Genomic DNA, 19,394 nt, shown 5'->3' on the forward strand with positions numbered 1-19,394 from the left:
AACATTATCAACAAATTGTTTTGATGATAGATATACATAGATATTTTCATGATATGTAAATAATCGTTAAACATAATCTATCACATTAAAAAAGTAACATCTCAGATTATGAACATCACAAGACTTGTACAGAAACTATTTTATAAGATTGAACATCTATTTATAATTTTTTAAGAGTTTTAATAAATTAGAAAGAAAAAGAATTTCTTTAACCTGGGTAAAGGTAGCTATAAAACTCTAGAGCAATTTCATCTAAAGTGGGAAAATATTAGAAACATTTCTTTTAAAATCATGACACAGTGATTAGACTACCCCAAAGAAACAATAATTTGGCAGTGGTATCAAAGTCAGTAACATGGCAGTGCTATGAGGCCCATGAAGCAAAGTTTAAGTTAAAAAATATCTTGGAAAAGAAAAGATCATAATCATCATTGTCGTCCTCCTTTTCATTGTGCTTCACATCAGCTTTAGTTGGATAACATTTTAGAGTTTACAAGAACTACTGAATAAGTAGTATAAATCTTTAATTTAAATCAATTTAAAACTCACATTAGGCTCAACAATAGAAAGCATTATCATCTCCCTTGTACATAGGGATTTAAATGACCAAATGGTGTCTACCTCCCATGCTATCATGACTCACATTTCTCGGTTGTGTGTGGGAAAGGCGGAGGGTGGTGGCGGCATGCTGGAGCCTCGAGCTAGAGCTCTGCTCTAGCCAGTTCTGTGCATTCTTCCAAACTCTGCATTCAGTGTTGTCATGTTCATGGTTTGAAATCTGCAGTTATGGAAATATATACACTATAGAATCAGCAAATACTATTAATACAAATCAATTTGTCGATTTGTTTTCTGAAGTGCCAGTTGTTAAACGTTTACAACCACATCAATAATTTATCCTGATACAGAGTAGCTGCCGCCACTACCTACTTCTTTCCATTGCTCTGTTCTTCTGCCATTGGAGTGCTTTTTAATCTCATTCAACCAACTTTCTTAATTCCCCTAAGCACCATGGACAAATCACCAGATGTAGCAGATTTTTGTTAAATATTCAGAAGTAGCAAACAGAAATCATAGTATAGGCCAGGGGAAAATAAACAATGAGAAAGATAAGAATAGCACATTTATTGAGTACCTACTAATTTGCCAGGCACTGTTATTAGAATATCTTTCTCCCTTGCTGTTCCTCTTACCCTCCACCTGTGAGTCCATTACATCCAAATTCCAGAACTTTCTAGTGCAAGATAATTTAACTTGTCACTCCCACTTCAAAATTATTTTAAATTAAATATTTAAAAGGTATATTTTTTAAATTAACTGCTCTTTAAGTTGAACGGTTCTATGAAGACCTCTAAGACTTTCAAGAACTAACACCCCCAAAAGATGTCCTTTTCATTATAGGGGACTGCAATGTAAAAGCAGAAGTCAAGAAACACCTGGAATAACAGGCAAATTTGGCCTTAGAGTACAGAATGAAACAGGGCAAAGGATAATAGACTTCTGTCAAGAGAATGCACTGGTCACAGCAAACACCCTCTTCCAACAACACAAGAGAAGACTCTACACATGGACATCACCAGATGGTCAACACTGAAGTCAGATTGATTATATTCTTTGCAGCCAAAGATGGAGAAGCTCTATACAGTCAGCAAAAACAAAATCAGGAGCTGACTGTGGCTCAGATCATGAACTCCCTATTGCCAAATTCAGACTTAAATTGAGGAAAGTGGGGAAAACCACTAGACCATTCAGGTATGACCTAAATCAAATCTGTTATGACTATACAGTGGAAGTGAGAAATAGATTTAAGGGACTAGATCTGATAGACAGGGTGCCTGATGAACCATGGACAGAGGTTCATGACGTTGTTCAGGAGACAGGAATCAAGACCATCCCCAAGAAAAAGAAATGCAAAAAAGCACAATGGCTGTCTGAGGAGGCCTTACAAATAGCTGTGAAAAGAAGGGAAGTGAAAAGCAAAGGAGAAAAGGGAAAATATACTCATTTGAATGCTGAGATCCAAAGAATAGCAAGGAGAGATGAGAAGCCTTCCTCAGTGATCAAAACAAAGAAATAGAGGAAAACAATAGAATGGGAAAGACTAGAGATCAATTCAAGAAAATTAGAGATACCAAGGGAACATTTCATGCAAAGATGGGCTCAAAAAAGGACAGAAATGGTATGGAGCTAACAGAAGCAGAAGATATTAAGAAGAGGTGGCAAGAATACACAGAAGAACTGTACAAAAAAGATCTTCATGACCCAGATAATCATGATGCTGTGATCACTCACACTCACCTAGAGCCAGACATCCTGGAATGTGAAGTCAAGTGGGCCTTAGGAAGCATCACTATGAACAAAGCTAGTGGAGGTGATGGAATTCCAGTGGAGCTATTTCAAATCCTAAAAGATGATGCTGTGAAAGTGCTGTACTCAATATGTCAGCAAATTTAGAAAACTCAGCAGTGGCCACAGAACTAGAAAAGTCAGTTTTCATTCTAATCCCAAAGAAAGGCAATCACAAAGAATGCTCAAACTATGGCACAATTGCACTCATCTCATACGCTAGTAAAGTAATGCTCAAAATTCTCCAAGCCAGGCTTCAGCAATATATGAACCATGAACTTCCAGATATTCAAGCTGGTTTTAGAAAAGGCAAAGGAACCAGAGATCAAATTGCCAACATTGGCTGGATTATTGAAAAAGCAAGAGAGTTTCAGAAAAACATCTATTTCTGCTTTATTGACTATGCCAAAGCCTTTGACAGTGTAGATCACAACAAACTGTGGAAAATTCTGAATGAGATGGGCATGGCAGACCACCTGACCTGCCTCTTGAGAAACCTGTATGCAGGTCAGGAAGCAACAGTTAGAACTGGATATGGAACAACAGTTTGGTTCCAAGTAAGAAAAGGAGTACATCAAGGCTGTATATTGTCACCCTGCTTATTTAACTCATACACAGAGTACATCATGAGAAATGCTGGGTTGGAGGAAGCAAAAACTGGAATCAAGATTGCTGGGAGAAATATCAATAACCTCAGATATGCAGATGTCACCACCCTTATGGCAGAAAGTGAAGAAGAACTAAAGAGCCTGTTGATGAAAGTGAAAGAGGAGAGTGAAAAAGTTGGCTTAAAGCTCAACATTCAGAAAACTAAGATCATGGCATCTGATCCCATCACTTCATGGGAATTAGATGGGGAAACAGTGGAAACTGTGTCAGACTTTATTTTTTTTGGCTCCAAAATCACTGCAGATGGTGCTTGCTGCTATGAAATTAAAAGACACTTGCTCCTTGGAAGGAAAGTTATGACCAACTTAGACAGCATATTAAAAAGCAGAGACAGTGCTCGTTTCGGCAGCACATATACTAAAATTGGAATAATACAGAGAAGATTAGCATGGCCCCTGAGCAAGGATGACATGCAAATTCGTAAAGCGTTCCATAGTAAAAAAAAAAAAAAAGAAAAAGCAGAGACATTACTTTGTCAACAAAGGTCCCTCTAGTCAAAGCTATGGTTTTTCCAGTGGTCATGTATGGATGTGAGAGTTGGACTATAAGGAAAGCTGCGTGCCAAAGAATTGATGGTTTTGAACTGTGGTGTTGGAGAAGTCTCTCGAGAGTTCCTTGGACTGCAAGGAGATCCAACCAGTCCATCCTAATGGAGATGAGCCCTGGGTGTTCATTGGAAGGACTAATGTTGAAGCTGCAACTCCAGTACTTTGGCCACCTGATGCGAAGAACTGACTTATTTGAAAAGATCCTGATGCTGGGAAAGATTGAGGGCAGGAGGAGAAGGGGACAACAGAGGATGAAATAGTTGGATGGCCTCTCTGACTCAGTGGGCATGGGTTTTGGCAGACTCTGGCAGTTGGTCATGGATAGGGAGGCCTGGCGTGCTGCAGTTCATGGAGTCGCAAAGAGTCGGACACAACTGAGCTACTAAACTGAACTGAACCAAAGTTGCTTACCAAGTCAAGGACTTTTTACCAGTACATTGTATCACATTTTTAGGTAAGGTCTCCTTTACATGCAGAGCATAGTTGTGTAGTTTGAGGTTTGGGGACGGAGTGCCACTCTTAGGATGAGTTGCAAAGGTCCCTGAGCCAGGACTATGGATTTTTCATGATACTAACTGCGTGTTCTCTCTCTATATATATATATATGTACATATATATATATATATATGTATATGTATAATACTCTACTATATAATGATATATAAGGCCCAAATAGTAAAAATTTTTACTATTTTATCTGTATAATAATAATGATAACAACTAACACTCAGCAAAGCTTCATATTCATTTAATCTTCCTTGTAAACTCTATGGTAATTCCACATTAATGATAAGGAAATTCAGGTTTAGAGAGTTAAGTAATTTAGGAGAAACCACACAGTTTGTAAACTGTAAAGGAGGGACTTAAGTATTCTAGCTCCAGTGCTTGCACTTCTAGTCTTTCTGCTATATTGCTTTTGAATTATCAAATACAATATAACAACTCAACTCATGAGTGCACTTTGTATTCATCTTCTACCATAGCTTTATTTGTTTGCTGAGTAGATTTCAGGGAATGTACAATTTGTAACTTCAGTTTCTGTGATTGGAGCAGTAAGAATTGTGATGGGTGTAGAGAAAATCAGGTAACAAATATCAATAATGTGTTAGAAAGAAAAAAAGAAAGGTTTTTTTCCAAATCTATGTTATTCATTCACTCACACAAACAGGCATGGCTGTTTTGAAGAGTTGATATCTAAGAATGTGCTTTATTTTGATGTACAGGATTAATAGAAGCTTTTTTCAGCCTCTTACCAGGATCTAAGTAGACTTTGAAACACCTAATTTATATTGGTTATAAATTACATTACTAATTTATATAAATATAATGTCTTATTTATTTGTATGCATTTAACATTAAGAATGTTTCTTCTTTGGGTGAAAATTTTATAGTAGAATATTCTTTGATTCTACCACAACTCATCTCTTTCCCATGAGAGTTCACCAATTCTAGTGACAATTCTTTTATTTCTAAAAATACTTGTAAACCTCAAAGCTGTGAGGAGCAAACCAAGGGAGCCCTGTTCTTCCTCAGGAGCACCTATTATTGAAATAACTGAGCTCAGTATTCTGTAAAGGAGACAAGGAGCATCCCTCCTGCCAGTCTTCCGAGGCTGCTCAGCAAGGGAGATTTTAACTCCATGTCCTTCTTCCTGTGAGCCTATCTCTGCTGCTAGGTGAAGAGCAGGCATCCTGGAACTTGTATATAGACTGACTTGACTCAATAAAATATTTTTATTTTCCTTCTGAAAGAAAGGTATTATATGAAGCCAAATATAAGTAAATGGCATTTAGCTGGATTCTCAGTCTTAACGTCTTTAATCGGTGTGGCTTACCTATCTCTCATTGATGATGATGTATGTACAAATCTAGGCTATCATTATTTTGGTTTAGTCTAAAAAGATTCAAACACGTATGTGAAAAATTCATTTTATAATGCACCTTCTTTTTCTTGTATATTTAGAAAAATGATTAATCTATGAACTAATACTCATTAATCTGATACTTAATGCTTATATTTGTTGGGCACTGTAAAATTAATGTTTATTTATGTTTTAATAATTAATACATTTTAATAATTAATGTTTATGTTTAATTTGTTCACAGTTCCTGATGATGTGTTTGCCCAGAATTATATATGGAAAGGCTCTTACAATTATAAAGGAAGGAAGCAACCTATGACCTTGACAGTTACCAGTTTCAATGCTTCCACTGGGAGAGTCAATGCAACACTCAGCAATAGCAACATGGAACTGCTACTTTCAGGTATCACTTTAAAGAAAAGAAACATTGCCTTCATGCCTTTATTTCCATCATCTCATCATTTTTATTAGTGATTTTTATACTGTGTAGGATTTGCTTTATTTCTGGTGGCATTCATAATTCATTCAGAAATAAGGCTTTCTGGTTTGATTGATGCATGTATATTACTACACAAATATAAAACTCTGTGATTCTGAAATAAGCTCCCTCAAGAATATTTTTACATGGCTAGAATGACATGTCATGAAATAGAACAGAACTTTTAATTTGAATGTAACTAACTCTCTATTCTCATAACACCAAAGAGACTGGATCAGTGATTTGCAAGCTGTTTTATCATCAACAAATCATGTCTTCAAATGAGACTGTTTAGGAGGACACTATAATTTAAGATAGAAAATGTAGGGCTACACTACCTTAATTAGGCAAAAGGAACCCAGAGCCCTATCCATCTTCTCAGCCTTTCTCAAGTTTCTTTGATCTAGCACAAACTTCCCCCATTATCTTTGATTACTCTGGTTTTTCTGACATTCAGATGTTTCCTCTAATGTAATCTTGTCAACAGTACTGATGACCCTGGATAAAGTGGCCTTCACATTACAAATAGACTCACTGTTAGTTATAGGCAGTCTTATCTAATTTCATTTTCTTCTTTTCATTATTTGAAAGTATAGCATAGTATAGCATAGCATGGCATGACATGACTTGATATGACATGACATGACATGAAATGACATAATTTGTCTCTACTCCAACAATTCAAGCCCTAAGAGAGCACCTCTTTGCCTTCCAGTTCGTTACTACACCTCAGAGGTTAGACATGAAACTGGGGCAAAATTGGTATCAATGAATTTGAGTTATTGTTCTCATTTAAAAATATATTTTAAAAGTATTGATACTGAAAATATGTAATGTATATATTTAAACATCTTGACTATATATCCCATATAGTTATTAATAGTGAAATAATTTGTGGTATAAATAAAGTAGGAAATAACATTTTATCTATTGATGTTGTAAATTTTACAAGAACTATACAGCGTCATTTTGTATTATTGAATGGCTCTACACTAAACCCAAAATAAAAGTATTAGAAGTTAATATGTATTGTAATTTTAAATATATATACAGTTACACGATATAAATTGAATTAAGGGAATGCATTTAAATTGTGACTACTGACCTATTTAATTTTGAAACATGTGTTTTATTTTTCTTCTGTAAGAGAGTTGGCACTAAGTAAATACATATTTATCCTAATCAAATTTCTACAAATATAGAAAAATAAACATAATAACATAAAAACATAATTAGACCAATTTAACTTGCTATCACTGTCTACATAGAATTAATTATAACATTTTTCCAGCAACTTTGGTTACTTTTGTGTCTTTTCTCTATTATAATTTACTTTTGATCGAGATCTATGTATTATATTTGTATTCCCAGCTTATATTTATGATACCTTATTGCTTAGGTGAAATAGTAAGTGAATGAATTAATGAGTCATTTCAACCATCAGTTAATCACAAAATTTTTACTTAGAATCTGATTTTCTACAGTTCCCCAAAACACATTTATATTCCAACTTATTCCTACTGTCAGAGTACTCCTATTCAGGGAAAAATAAAATGAATACATTTGCTTTTCTTCTTTATGCCACATTCTGTATTTACTTTCTTGAACTAAAAATTCTACTTGATTTTTGTGATCCAGCTCAAATACTCTTTCTTAATAAGCATTTCCTAATCACTCCGGTTTAAAATGATCCTTCTTTCTTTTGGCCTTTAATTCATCGTATTCTCTATCTCTGTCATTATATCCCCTATTTCATCAGAAATTCTTGTAAGCATCACATTTTTCGATAGGAAGCACATATTCATCTTCGTGGTTCCAGTAGCACCTCAAATACTCTTTCTAAGGGTGGGCATGTAATTAATTATTAAGGAAAATGTCAAGAATTTCAACATTTGATTCATACCCTTGAGTATTTTAAATCTGACTGATGGAATAAATCATTTTTACAACAATCATGGAATGATATTATTGACAAAAATAATATTTGATTTTAATAGCATAGGTAATTTAAATTCCACAGTAAGAGTTAAGTTGAGAATTTCAGCTGAGAGAGTGCTATATATTACAAGATTTGAAAAAGCATTCTGGGTGAAACTGCACTTCATTTGTTGCTTTTTTTTCTTTTCCTATCACATGTATTTATTATATATTTAAGGAGCTATAGATATAAAGTAAAATATAACTATTTGCAAAATTAGTAGACTAAACATCCTTATATTTTACAGGAGTATATAAGAGCCAAGAAGCTCGCCTAATGTTACACATCTATCTTATTAAAGTACCAGCTCAAGCTTCTGTGAAGAAAATGAAGGAGGAAAATTGGGCAATGGATGGCTTTGTAAGTATAGTTCTTTAAAAGTCTGCTGCTAAACTTAATAACATATTTATGCTATTGTTTGTCATTAAAATTACAGAAAAATGTAATTTTCTAAATTGAGCTAGTTAAATGCACACACATAAAATAGCAAAACTACTATTATAACTAATTAGTTTTGAAAAAATAAATGATTCAATATAAATACTAGTGTATAATCTAGTGTATCTAGTGTATCTAAACTACTGAAGCCTATGACCTACTCTCTTCTTACCTAGAAAGTTTTCCTTGTAAAAGTTTTGTTACTTCAGAGCATATAGTTGGAGTTCCCATGCTCATTTTATCAAAGACTTCTGGGCAGTGTGTAAGTATAAGGTTTGTTGCTTCCAACTGCCAATTTAGAAATTCCATTCATGTAAGTGACTGACTAGAACAGGGTAACTCCAAAGTGAGGTTGTGGTAACTATTCAGAGGAAGTGGCTCGCGTAACTTCTTCTTCATAGCCAACTTTATAAAATTTTCTAAATATGAAGAGTAAGTTTGATTTCTGAGAGAAAAAGAAGGTGCAGCCTGTTTCCCTTTCTGTGCCATTATTCATGGAGTTGAGGTCTAACTCATCTTCAGTGCACTTAGGTTGTTTCATTTAGGAAACAAATAAAATGAATTCATTCATTTAACTATTAGAGTTTGAGCTCTTCTTTTTAGAAGCATTTTGTGTCTAAAAATGACCTTGCCCAGGGTATGTCTGATAATAAGGAATAAATCACTTTTGAAATGTCAGACTTATGGGAATAATTTGGTATAATACTTTGCTTTCCAGGGCGAGGATGCAAGGTTTTTTGCGGCTTTCACAATAACATACATGACTTATGTAACACTGCTAATAATCAGGACAAACTTTGGGGTAAATTCATATGACTAGTTATCAGCAACACTGAAATGTATCAACTCATATTTTATTAGTGAGATCAAATGACACTATGCATGTAACCTATTTTTTATGTATAGAATTTTACATGCAAGGTACAGTTAATAGCATTTGCAGCATTAGGCAGAGTCACAAAATCTCAGGACCAAACAACATGTATTTAGTTCTTTCTCATGTGTCTGTGTTTAGCTTGCGGGCTCCATTTGAAGCTGTGGTATCAAGTTCAGGTTTGCTCCAGATGTCTCATATCAGGTCCAGGCTGGAGGGATAGCAGCTGCCAGGAACATGTCCTTCTCTTGCCAAAGCCTTCTCTTGCCTGAAACCCTGAGGGGCAAAGTGGAAATATGTCCCCCTTATTTTAACAGCCCTATTGAGGTATAATTCATGTACCCTACTCATTTAAAGTATACAGTTCAGTAGTTCTTAGTATATTTACAGATATGTAACCATCACCACAGTTGATTTTAGAATATTTTCATCACCTCAAAAAGAAACCATATCCTTTATCTATCACCCAACCCATCCACCCCTCCTTTCTCCCCCAAATCCAAACAACCACAACTCTATTTTCTGTCTCTATATTTCACTGTTCTAGGCTTTCATATTTATGAAATCATACAATCCCTGGTCTTTTGTGACCATGGATTATATGGTTTCTTCCCCTTATAATGGGAAACATACATCTTAAGGCCTAGGATTGGACCTAACCTATTGTCAATTCCACCCACATTCCATTGGCCAAAGCAAGTCACAGGACCAAATCCAACTCACTGAGGAAGAACGAATACACTTTTCATGAAGGTTGATGGGAAGGGAGAGAATTGGTGCCTGTATGCTGAACAGTAATCGAATCTACAAAGTACAGTATTATTATATTTTAATTGTTAATTGACTATTTGCCTCATTCTGTTTTATCATATCCTTGGTCTTTTTCTTGACAATCAGTTTCTTCACCTAAAATAAATCTATAAATCTGTATCATTATATTAATAACTAATGCCACTTATTTCCAGTATCCTAATTAAAGATGAAATTTTTCATTTTATTTTTACTGGCGGTAAATTTGCATGATGTTCTGTTTTACACAGAAGATATGGAAGAAGGAATTGTGCATAATATTCATTTCATAGTAAACCTGAATATTTTCTAAGACTGGGAAAATATATCTGGGGCCAGCTTTCATGTTTAATCAAACTTATAAATATTTTTAGGTTTCCGCTGAGCCTGATGGAGCTACTTATGTATTTCAAGGATTTATTCAGGGTAAAGATTATGGGCAATTTGGACTACAAAGACTAGGTAATGTAGTCATTTTCATTTTCATGTACTTTCTTTATTACTCAAGATATCATAAGAAAATATAATGGATTCTGTACATTAGGCACACTTACCACATTTTGAATTTTGTATTGTCAGCACTATACATTGATACACTTGATAGCCTTTTTTTTTTTTAATTATTTTTTTATTATTATTATTTTTTTTTTTGGTCATACATTGATATGAATCAGCCATAGATTTACACGTATTCCCCATCCCGATCCCCCCTCCCACCTCCCTCTCCACCCAATTCCTCTGGGTCTTCCCAGTGCACCAGGTCCGAGCACTTGTCTCATGCATCCCACCTGGGCTAGTGATCTGTTTCACCATAGATAGTATACATGCTGTTCTTTTGAAATATCCCACCCTCACCTTCTCCCACAGAGTTCAAAAGTCTGTTCTGTATTTCTGTGCCTCTTTTTCTGTTTTGCATATAGGGTTATCATTACCATCTTTCTAAATTCCATATATATGTGCTAGTATGCTGTAATGTTCTTTATCTTTCTGGCTTACTTCACTCTGTATAAGGGGCTCCAGTTTCATCCATCTCATTAGGACTGGTTTAAATGAATTCTTTTTAATGGCTGAGTAATATTCCATGGTGTATATGTACCACAGCTTCCTTATCCATTCATCTGCTGATGGGCATCTAGGTTGCTTCCATGTCCTGGCTATTATAAACAGTGCTGCGATGAACATTGGGGTGCACGTGTCTCTTTAAGATCTGGTTTCCTCAGTGTGTATGCCCAGAAGTGGGATTGCTGGGTCATATGGCAGTTCTATGTCCAGTTTTTTAAGAAATCTCCACACTGTTTTCCATAGCGGCTGTACTAGTTTGCATTCCCACCAACAGTGTAAGAGGGTTCCCTTTTCTCCACACCCTCTCCAGCATTTATTGCTTGTAGACTTTTGGATAGCAGCCATCCTGACTGGCGTGTAATGGTACCTCATTGTGGTTTTGATTTGCTTGATAGCCTTTTAAATAGTTGCATTCTTTAAAATATTGGTTCTCTGTGTTCCAACTCAATACAGTGTTTAGTTTTTCATCATACTTCTAATAAACCTGACAAACTGCCTTTCCCTCAAGCAAGTAAAAAGGAGAAAAAGTGATAAAGATTAAAAAAAAAATTTAACTGTGAATAATTTTATCTTATGAGATTTGTATTACTTCTCTTCCATTTGAATATATTTGAAATTTTCTTACAGACCGCCCCCCCAAAGAAAAATGTAGTGGCACTTTGAGAAACTCATAGAATCTGGATGGGAAAGTTACTTTGAGGAATGAACCATTTTGGGGCTTTGTGCTATTCAGCTATGTAAATATTCTGTGGTGGGAGGCACAGGGTTTTGTCATTTTATTTCCAACTCTTCTCAAATGTGTCTAAATATTTAATAGTCTCATTTGACTGTAGTTATTATCATAACTTTTGATGTATAATTTTCCAAAAGTATACTCTCATATTATATTGTAGTAGTAATGCATAAAGAGTAAATCCATGTTCTAAAAACTACTCCTTGATGTTTATCTTTAAAATTCCATTGCTTTGAACTTTTTTGTAATTTTTCTGAGTCCCTGGAAAATTAAAATATAAAATGATACTAATGTTTTTAACCTTGACTAGGGTATGACTTCAGTTCAGTTGTCTCTCAGTCATGTCCACTCTCTGAGACCCCATGGACTACAGCACGCCAGGCTTCCCTGTCCATTACTAGCTCCCGGAGTTTACTCAGATTCATGTCCATTGAGTCGGTGATACCATCCAACCATCTCACCCTCTGTTGTCCGCTTCTCCTCCCACCTTCAAATCTTTCCCAGTATCAGGGTCTTTTCCAAGGAGTCAGTTCTTCGCATCAGGTGGCCAAAATATTGGAGTTTCAGCTTCAGCATCAGTCCTTCCAATGAATATTCAGGGATGGATCCCTTTTGGATTGATCTCCTTGCAGTCCAAGGGACTCTCAAGAGTCTTCTCCAACACCACAGTTCAAAACCATCAATTCTTCAGCACTCAGCTTTCTTTATAGTTCAACTCTCACTTCCATACATGACTGCTGGAAAAACCATAGCTTTGACTACCTGGACCTTTTTTGGCAAAGTAATGTCTCTGCTTTTTAATATACCATCTAGGTTTGTCATAACTTTCCTTCCAAGGAAAGTTTAATTTCATGGCAGCAAGCACCATCTGCAGTGATTTTGGAGCCAAAAAAAAATAAAGTCTGACACTGTTTCCACTATTTCCCCATCTATTTGCCATGAAGTGATAGTACCGGATGCCATAATCTTCATTTTCTGAATGTTGAGGTTTAAGCCAACTTTTTCACTCTCCTTTCACTTTTATCAAGAGGCTCTTTAGTTCTTCTTCGCTTTATACCATAAGGTGTTATCTGCCTATCTGAGGTTATTGATATTTCTCCGAGCAATCTTGATTCCAGCTTGTGCTTCATCCTGCCCAGCATTCCACATGATGTGCTGTGCATATAATTTGAATAAGCGGGGTGACAATATATAGCCTTGACGTATTCCTTTCCTGATTTGGAACCAGTCTGTTGTTCCATGTCCAGTTCTAACTGTTGCTTCTTGACCTGCATACATATTTTTCAGGAGGCAGGTTAGGTGGGCTGGTATTTCTATCTCTTGAAGAATTTTCCACAATTTGCTGTGATCCACACAGTCAAAGGCTTTGGCATAGTTAATAAAGCATGACTTAGTTGAACATTTGATTTAGTTGAATATTTATCAAAAAAGTAAATCGGATTTCCCCAAATGAACAATAATGAGATGCCATTTCAGATAATGTCTTGCCACAATTGTTAGTTTTAAAATCAGTAGAAGACATTCACTAATATAGTACATTGTCACAGTCATATAATTGAATGCAAGATTTTTTCACATTATATTCCCCATAGCATCTCAAGCACTGCATGTCTAAAACAGAACCTATTAAAAAGAAAAACTATTTCTTTCTGAAAAAAGAGCTTGCTATTTATTTCTCTTCCATAGTCCCTGTGCCAACACATTGACAAATCTCATTTTTCTCATCTCTTAGCTATGCTAATATCATAACCATTTACTCAGTCCCAAGGAGAACACTCCTAAATCCTATGCCTTCTTACACCCTTCATCCTTCATCCACACAAATAACTTCTGTTCACTTGAAATACGAAATGTTCCCAGAAATCTATCTTTGCATGCTCTTCCTAGTGCTATAGTTCCCATCTTAATTTCCATTTTTATCTGGGATGTCTTCAAACTATTCCTGCCTTCAGACCAGACTCTCTCAAGTCCGTCTCACCCTAGTCACTGTTTAAAATCTTGTATTTTATCACTGAGCCATTTTTTCCCTTACGCATCTTCAGTTATTCCTCACTATAGGTAGGTGGAAAGTTTGAGCTCTTTAGAATAATATTTATGCCTTTTCAGATAGTTTATCATGTTAGCCTCCTATTCCTACCACATATCCTTTGCATACAGATAACGCTTAACATTAATTCATGCTTCATATATACACTTATTTTGTTGCTCTGTATTCTTCTGACAGTTGTTATTAACTCAAGTTCAGAGACTCTGCTTATTTTTCATTCAGTATCCTTTCCTGGAAAAATATACATAGTAGGCATTGTGTAAAATTGTGTGGAAATGAAGGAGTTTTGTGAATTATTTTTGTATTTCCAAGTAGATAAATATCTTGAGCAAGGAATAAATTAATTTTTTAAATAAAAAATATCAAGTTGATAAAAGAGACCTAATTTTGTATTTGTATGTTATTTTTTTTCTTTTATAGGACTGAATATGTCAGAAGGCTCAAATTCTTCAAATCAACCTCATGGTACAAATAGTAGTTCCGTGGCCATTGCTATTCTGGTGCCTTTTTTTGCACTTATATTTGCAGGATTTGGATTTTATCTCTATAAACAAAGGTAAGTTTATTGATGTTGAGTATAAAATATTTCCCAAATCTATATTTTATGTTCTTTTTACTCTACAGTTCAAATTCTAACTTCTGGGTTTTTTTTTTTTTTTTTGGTCCGGATTATTGTAGCAAATATAACCACAGTTTGTTAAAGCCATTATTTCCTCTGCCCATCATCCCATCACCCCAATAGACACACAACTAAAATCGCTCTGTTGAGTTGTGCAAGCATTCAGCTTTATCCTTCCTCCTTTTGTCTGTCAATTTTCTGTAATGTAACTTCTTGTATAAGTTATTTTTATATTATCCATGCTGAAACTATAGAGATACAAAATCTAAGTAAGGTTTAGATTGAAGAGGTGATATCTGTTCTCACATTTCTTTAGAAAAAAAGGAAGAAATTTATGTTTAAACCTCTTAGTTTATATAACAGTACTGACAGATTTTACCCAGGCTGACAGATAATAAAATCTTCTAGTCCTCTCTTTTATCTTCTGTTGTTTTTAGAAGATGATGCAGTTAGTATGTTATATTTGTTATATATTTCATGTATGACTGTATAAATTATCAGTTGACCCCCTCTTTGCTACATCCATTATAATATCTTGATGAAGGGCTTTACTATGCAGTTAGTCCACTATTTGAGACCATCCCTTATTAAGGAAGCAAAAAAAAGCAAAAAAAAAAAAAAAAAGAAGAAGAAGAAGAAAGTATGCTGGTAACCAGATAACTAAATGAATTCCTAAATGTCTTTTAATCAAAACTAATGTCCTTATTATAAATGCCAGTCTATATTATCTAAGAATGATTTAATTCATATTATGCAAATTTATAACAATTGTTCATTAGCAGTTATTCAGGCCTTGTCAATATCAGATGTTATTAATTATAAAAATCATCACTAAATTTATTCATAAAGCAAGCTATGCTAATCATTTTTTATTATTGTGGTAAAATACACATAAAATGGTTTAAACTGTTGTAGATGTACAATTCAGTGACATTTAGTATACTCACAATGTCACAGAACCATCAGCCTAAAAGGAAACTGTACCCACTAAGCAGTCACTCCTCCTACCCCAGTCCCAGGCAACTACTTTGGTTCACCTTCTGGATGTTTTATATATATGGAAACATATAATAAGTGACATTTTGTATTTGGCTTCTTAAATATAATATAGTGTTTTCAAGGTTATCCATATCATACTACACATCTACATGTTATTGACTATGTGGCTGAATAACATTCCATTGTATGTTTAAATATGTCCATTCATCAGTTGATGGATATTTGGATTATTTCTGTGTTTGGGCTATTGTGGACAGTGCTGCTAGACACGTTTGTGTACAAGTTTTGTTCAGATGCCTGTTTCAGTTTTTTGAGTATGCATTCAAGAATGAAATTCTTGGATTATATGGTAATCCTTCATTTAACCTTTTTCCTTCATTTAACCACATTTAATGTGGTTTCCCTGGTGGTTCAGATGGTAAAGCGTCTGCCTGCAATGCTGGAGACCTGGGTTCGATCCCTAGGTCAGGAGGATCCCCTGGAGAAGGAAATGGCAACCCACTCCAGTATTCTTTTTTTTTTTTTCCCCAGTATTCTTGCCTAGAAAATCCCATCAACGTAGGAGCCTGATAGGTTGCAGTCCAAGGGGTCACAAAGAGTCGGACACAACTGAGTGATTTCACTTTCATTTAACCATCCTAGTGAAGTGGTATTTCATTGTGATATTGATCTGCATTTCCCTAGTTACTAATAATATTGGGCATTTTTCATGTGTCTGCTAGTCATTTGTCTACATGCTTTGAAGAAATACCTATTCAAATTCTTTGCCCATTTTTGAAATTGACTCATTTGTCTTATTTTTGAGGTATAAGAGTTCTCCATATATTCTGGATACTAGACCCTTTTCAGATATCTGGTTTGCAAATATTTATCTTTCTGTGGGTTGTAGTTACAGTTTCTTGATAGTATCCTTTGATATACCAGACTTTTCATTTTGATGAAGTCCAATTTATTTCTTTTTTCTTTTGTTACTTTGCTCTTAGTATTATACCTAAGAGACCATTGCCAAATGCAAGGTCATGAAGGTTCACCTATGTGTTTTCTCCTAAGAATTTTATAGATCTTGTTCTTATGTTTAGAACATTGATTAGTTTTAAGTTAATTTTTATTGATGGTATAAACTTTTCTGAAGTTTGACATTATTTTCCTTAAAGCTGTTGCTTAATATTTGCAGAAACAAATCTTTTTACACCTTTGTGATCCTTACCTAATTAGAAGGAAATGATGTTGCCTCTGTTCTTATTGTGAATCTAGTTTAAAATAGAGATGAATATAATCAATTAGAATTATACACCTGACAAAAGCAAGTTGTAAGCAATATAACTTATATTATATAACTATATATATGTATATATATAGATTATGCTATTGAAAGCAATTTTAGATAGATTTTTTAAAATGTTATCATACAGATCCCTGACAATTTTTAATACAGAGAAAAAATTCAGAAAATGTGCTAAGGATAGTATAATCACAGAGTGGCAAATACAAATTATAATAAAATAAGTAGTTGAAATTTTGTGTTATTTTTTATAAGCAAAGAGAATTGTTTTAAAGCCTTTTTAGGAATTAGGTTTGAGGAACAAGTAGGGGTAAGTATGCCTTTGTTGCTGTTGTTCAGTCCCTAAGTTTTGTCCAACATTTGCGACCCTATGGACTACAGCACACCAGGCTCCCCTGTCTTTCCCTATCTCCCAGAGTTTGCTCAAACTCAAGTATGCCTTTAATCATTTGATTTACAAATAAAATTATAATTTGATTTATATATGATCTTTTTGTAATTTGATTTTTTATCATTTGATTTACAAATATCAGCAAATTATGCAGTAGGATGTGGGAAAGAGAAACTAGAAATAAAACATTAATCAAAAGTGAGACAAAAAATAAATGAGGGATTCAAAATGAGCAATTTATACCAGCCAGCTTAGATTCCATGTGTTTTATTAACTAATAGCAGATATTCAGTTATCAATAATTCTGGAAACTGTTTCATGACATGAAATATCAGTGTAGTTAGTCATTTTGTCTTTCAGATTTTGACTTTATTTGTTCTAATGTATATAATTTTAAGCCAATTGAGTATTTATGTTTCTGGGATACTCTAAGCATTTTCCAAAACTAGGTGTCAGCATTAGATGTCTGCTTTTCTTGGAACTCCCTTCTTATTACTGCAGAATGAACTCCTTATTGTCATTCAAGTCTCAGATTAAATTTTACTTCCTTGTTTTCTTTATTACCTCTCCTAACATGGCTCCCAGTTACTTCTGTCATATTAACCATTTTCCTTTTCAGCAAAACAATTTTCATTATCTTGTTTCATTTTTCTTGTTTATTTTTAATTTATTCATTGCTATCCTTGTAATATGAGAGTAATGAATTTGTATGTTTTTTGTAGAAAAGAAAAATTATATATCCAATGCCTAGGGTCATGCCTAGCATGTAATGGATGCTCAATAAATATTTGTGGAATGAATAGTAATGGGATTCGAATTCATCATCATCATAATTTAGCTATATTTTACATGATCACTGATGATAACATTATCTTATAAGAAACTTTATAAGAATAGCCATAATATTTATTTATACTTATATTACTTATATTGGTACTGTTTATAAATATATATTGTATGTAAATAATAAAAGTCACTCATGATTTAAAAATGACAGGTATATTATTAAAATTTGATGAATTGTGGTTTCTCAATATTTTCAAGTTATATTATCCATTAACAGTGATAACTCAAGTATTGATATATTGTGTTTGAGCCCTATTCTGCTGTTTCTAGAAGAAAGTTAATGTATAACTAATTAGTGATCTCATCAACAGGACTGCTCCCAAAACCCAGTATACAGGATGTTCAGTTCATGAAAATAACAATGGCCAAGCAGCTTTTGAAAATCCCATGTATGACACCAACGCAAAGTCAGTGGAAGGGAAGGCAGTACGGTTCGATCCCAACTTGAACACAGTCTGCACAATGGTATAACGTGGCAGCTTTGGCCTTCTTCAGAAGCTTGGAAATCGACACACAAAACAGTGCACATTTAGGTCACTGATAAACAAATCAAAGCACACTTATCAGGACTCGCTGGGTCACCTTTTCCTGTGGAATGATAGAGAAGAGTGGTTTTTCATAAACTGGACCGTAATTCTTCTTCATGTTTACCATGGAGAATTTTACAGAAATTTGGCTGCACTCCGAGAGTGCTTACTCACAGTTTATTTGCTTTTTTTAAAAAGGAGATTATTCTAAAACATAAACTTATTTGCATATATTGGAGGAGCATCCACTATCAGTATTTCTGTGCTTTATAAACTATATTAGAGGGACTGGGTTTTAAAAAAATGATATAGGGTAGAAAATAAGAGCTATACTTACAAGAGTCAATAGATCACTGACTTCTCTTTAACTGTCATGAGCTGTATCACGCCCGTAAGTCTGTATTTCACACCACTCTATCAGCTGTTCCTTCCTATTAATTGAGTCATTGTTTTCTTCATTTCCCTGGTTATTTCAGATTGAGTCATGCCCTGAAATGTTTATGAGCTAATTTATGTCACAGATGAGATAAGATTGCCCACGCTGATTTGATGCTTTCTGGTTTTTGTTCTTCAGTATCATACTGCTATCTTTTTTTAGACTGGTTGTCATAGTTTCTGCAAATGGCAAGATCATCATGCTATTTTCCTGATTTCGCTCATTATGTTGTAACCAATATTATTCAGTGAGCCATGGGGTAAGTGTTTAATTCCTTGCTTCAATCTTTTTTGTCCCTCAGAAACCGCTTTAGCTGGCAAAAACTGTCTATAATAGTCATGATTTTGCAGTTATCTGAGATACCAAACTTACCATTCTTTACCATTCTTTCTAATATTTTTGCAAGACCAAATAGAACCTATCAATCTACTTATTTAGTTTATAACTTATCTGTTTTTCCTTCAAGCTGAG

At 34.4% G+C, this 19,394-nt stretch overlaps 1 protein-coding gene and 1 non-coding gene across 4 annotated transcripts in view; both read left to right on the plus strand.

Annotated features, from left to right (window-relative positions):
- CSMD3 (CUB and Sushi multiple domains 3) overlaps positions 1-18,565 on the plus strand; it is a 1,326,016-nt gene extending 1,307,451 nt beyond the window's left edge. For all 3 annotated transcript variants that reach the window (XM_061122845.1, XM_061122846.1, XM_061122847.1), the window contains 5 exons: positions 5,669-5,827; positions 8,128-8,240; positions 10,356-10,443; positions 14,244-14,379; positions 18,272-18,565. In XM_061122845.1, the coding sequence (XP_060978828.1) occupies positions 5,669-5,827; positions 8,128-8,240; positions 10,356-10,443; positions 14,244-14,379; positions 18,272-18,431 (656 nt within the window). In that variant the 3' untranslated portion in view covers positions 18,432-18,565. The remainder of the gene's footprint in view (positions 1-5,668; positions 5,828-8,127; positions 8,241-10,355; positions 10,444-14,243; positions 14,380-18,271) is intronic.
- Positions 3,349-3,455, plus strand: LOC133042962 (U6 spliceosomal RNA). The gene has a single exon (XR_009689655.1). It is a non-coding gene; the product is annotated as a U6 spliceosomal RNA (small nuclear RNA).
- Positions 18,566-19,394: the final 829 nt, after the last annotated feature.

Source organism: Dama dama, chromosome 21 (assembly GCF_033118175.1).
Source record: "Dama dama isolate Ldn47 chromosome 21, ASM3311817v1, whole genome shotgun sequence".
NCBI lineage: Eukaryota > Metazoa > Chordata > Mammalia > Artiodactyla > Cervidae > Dama > Dama dama.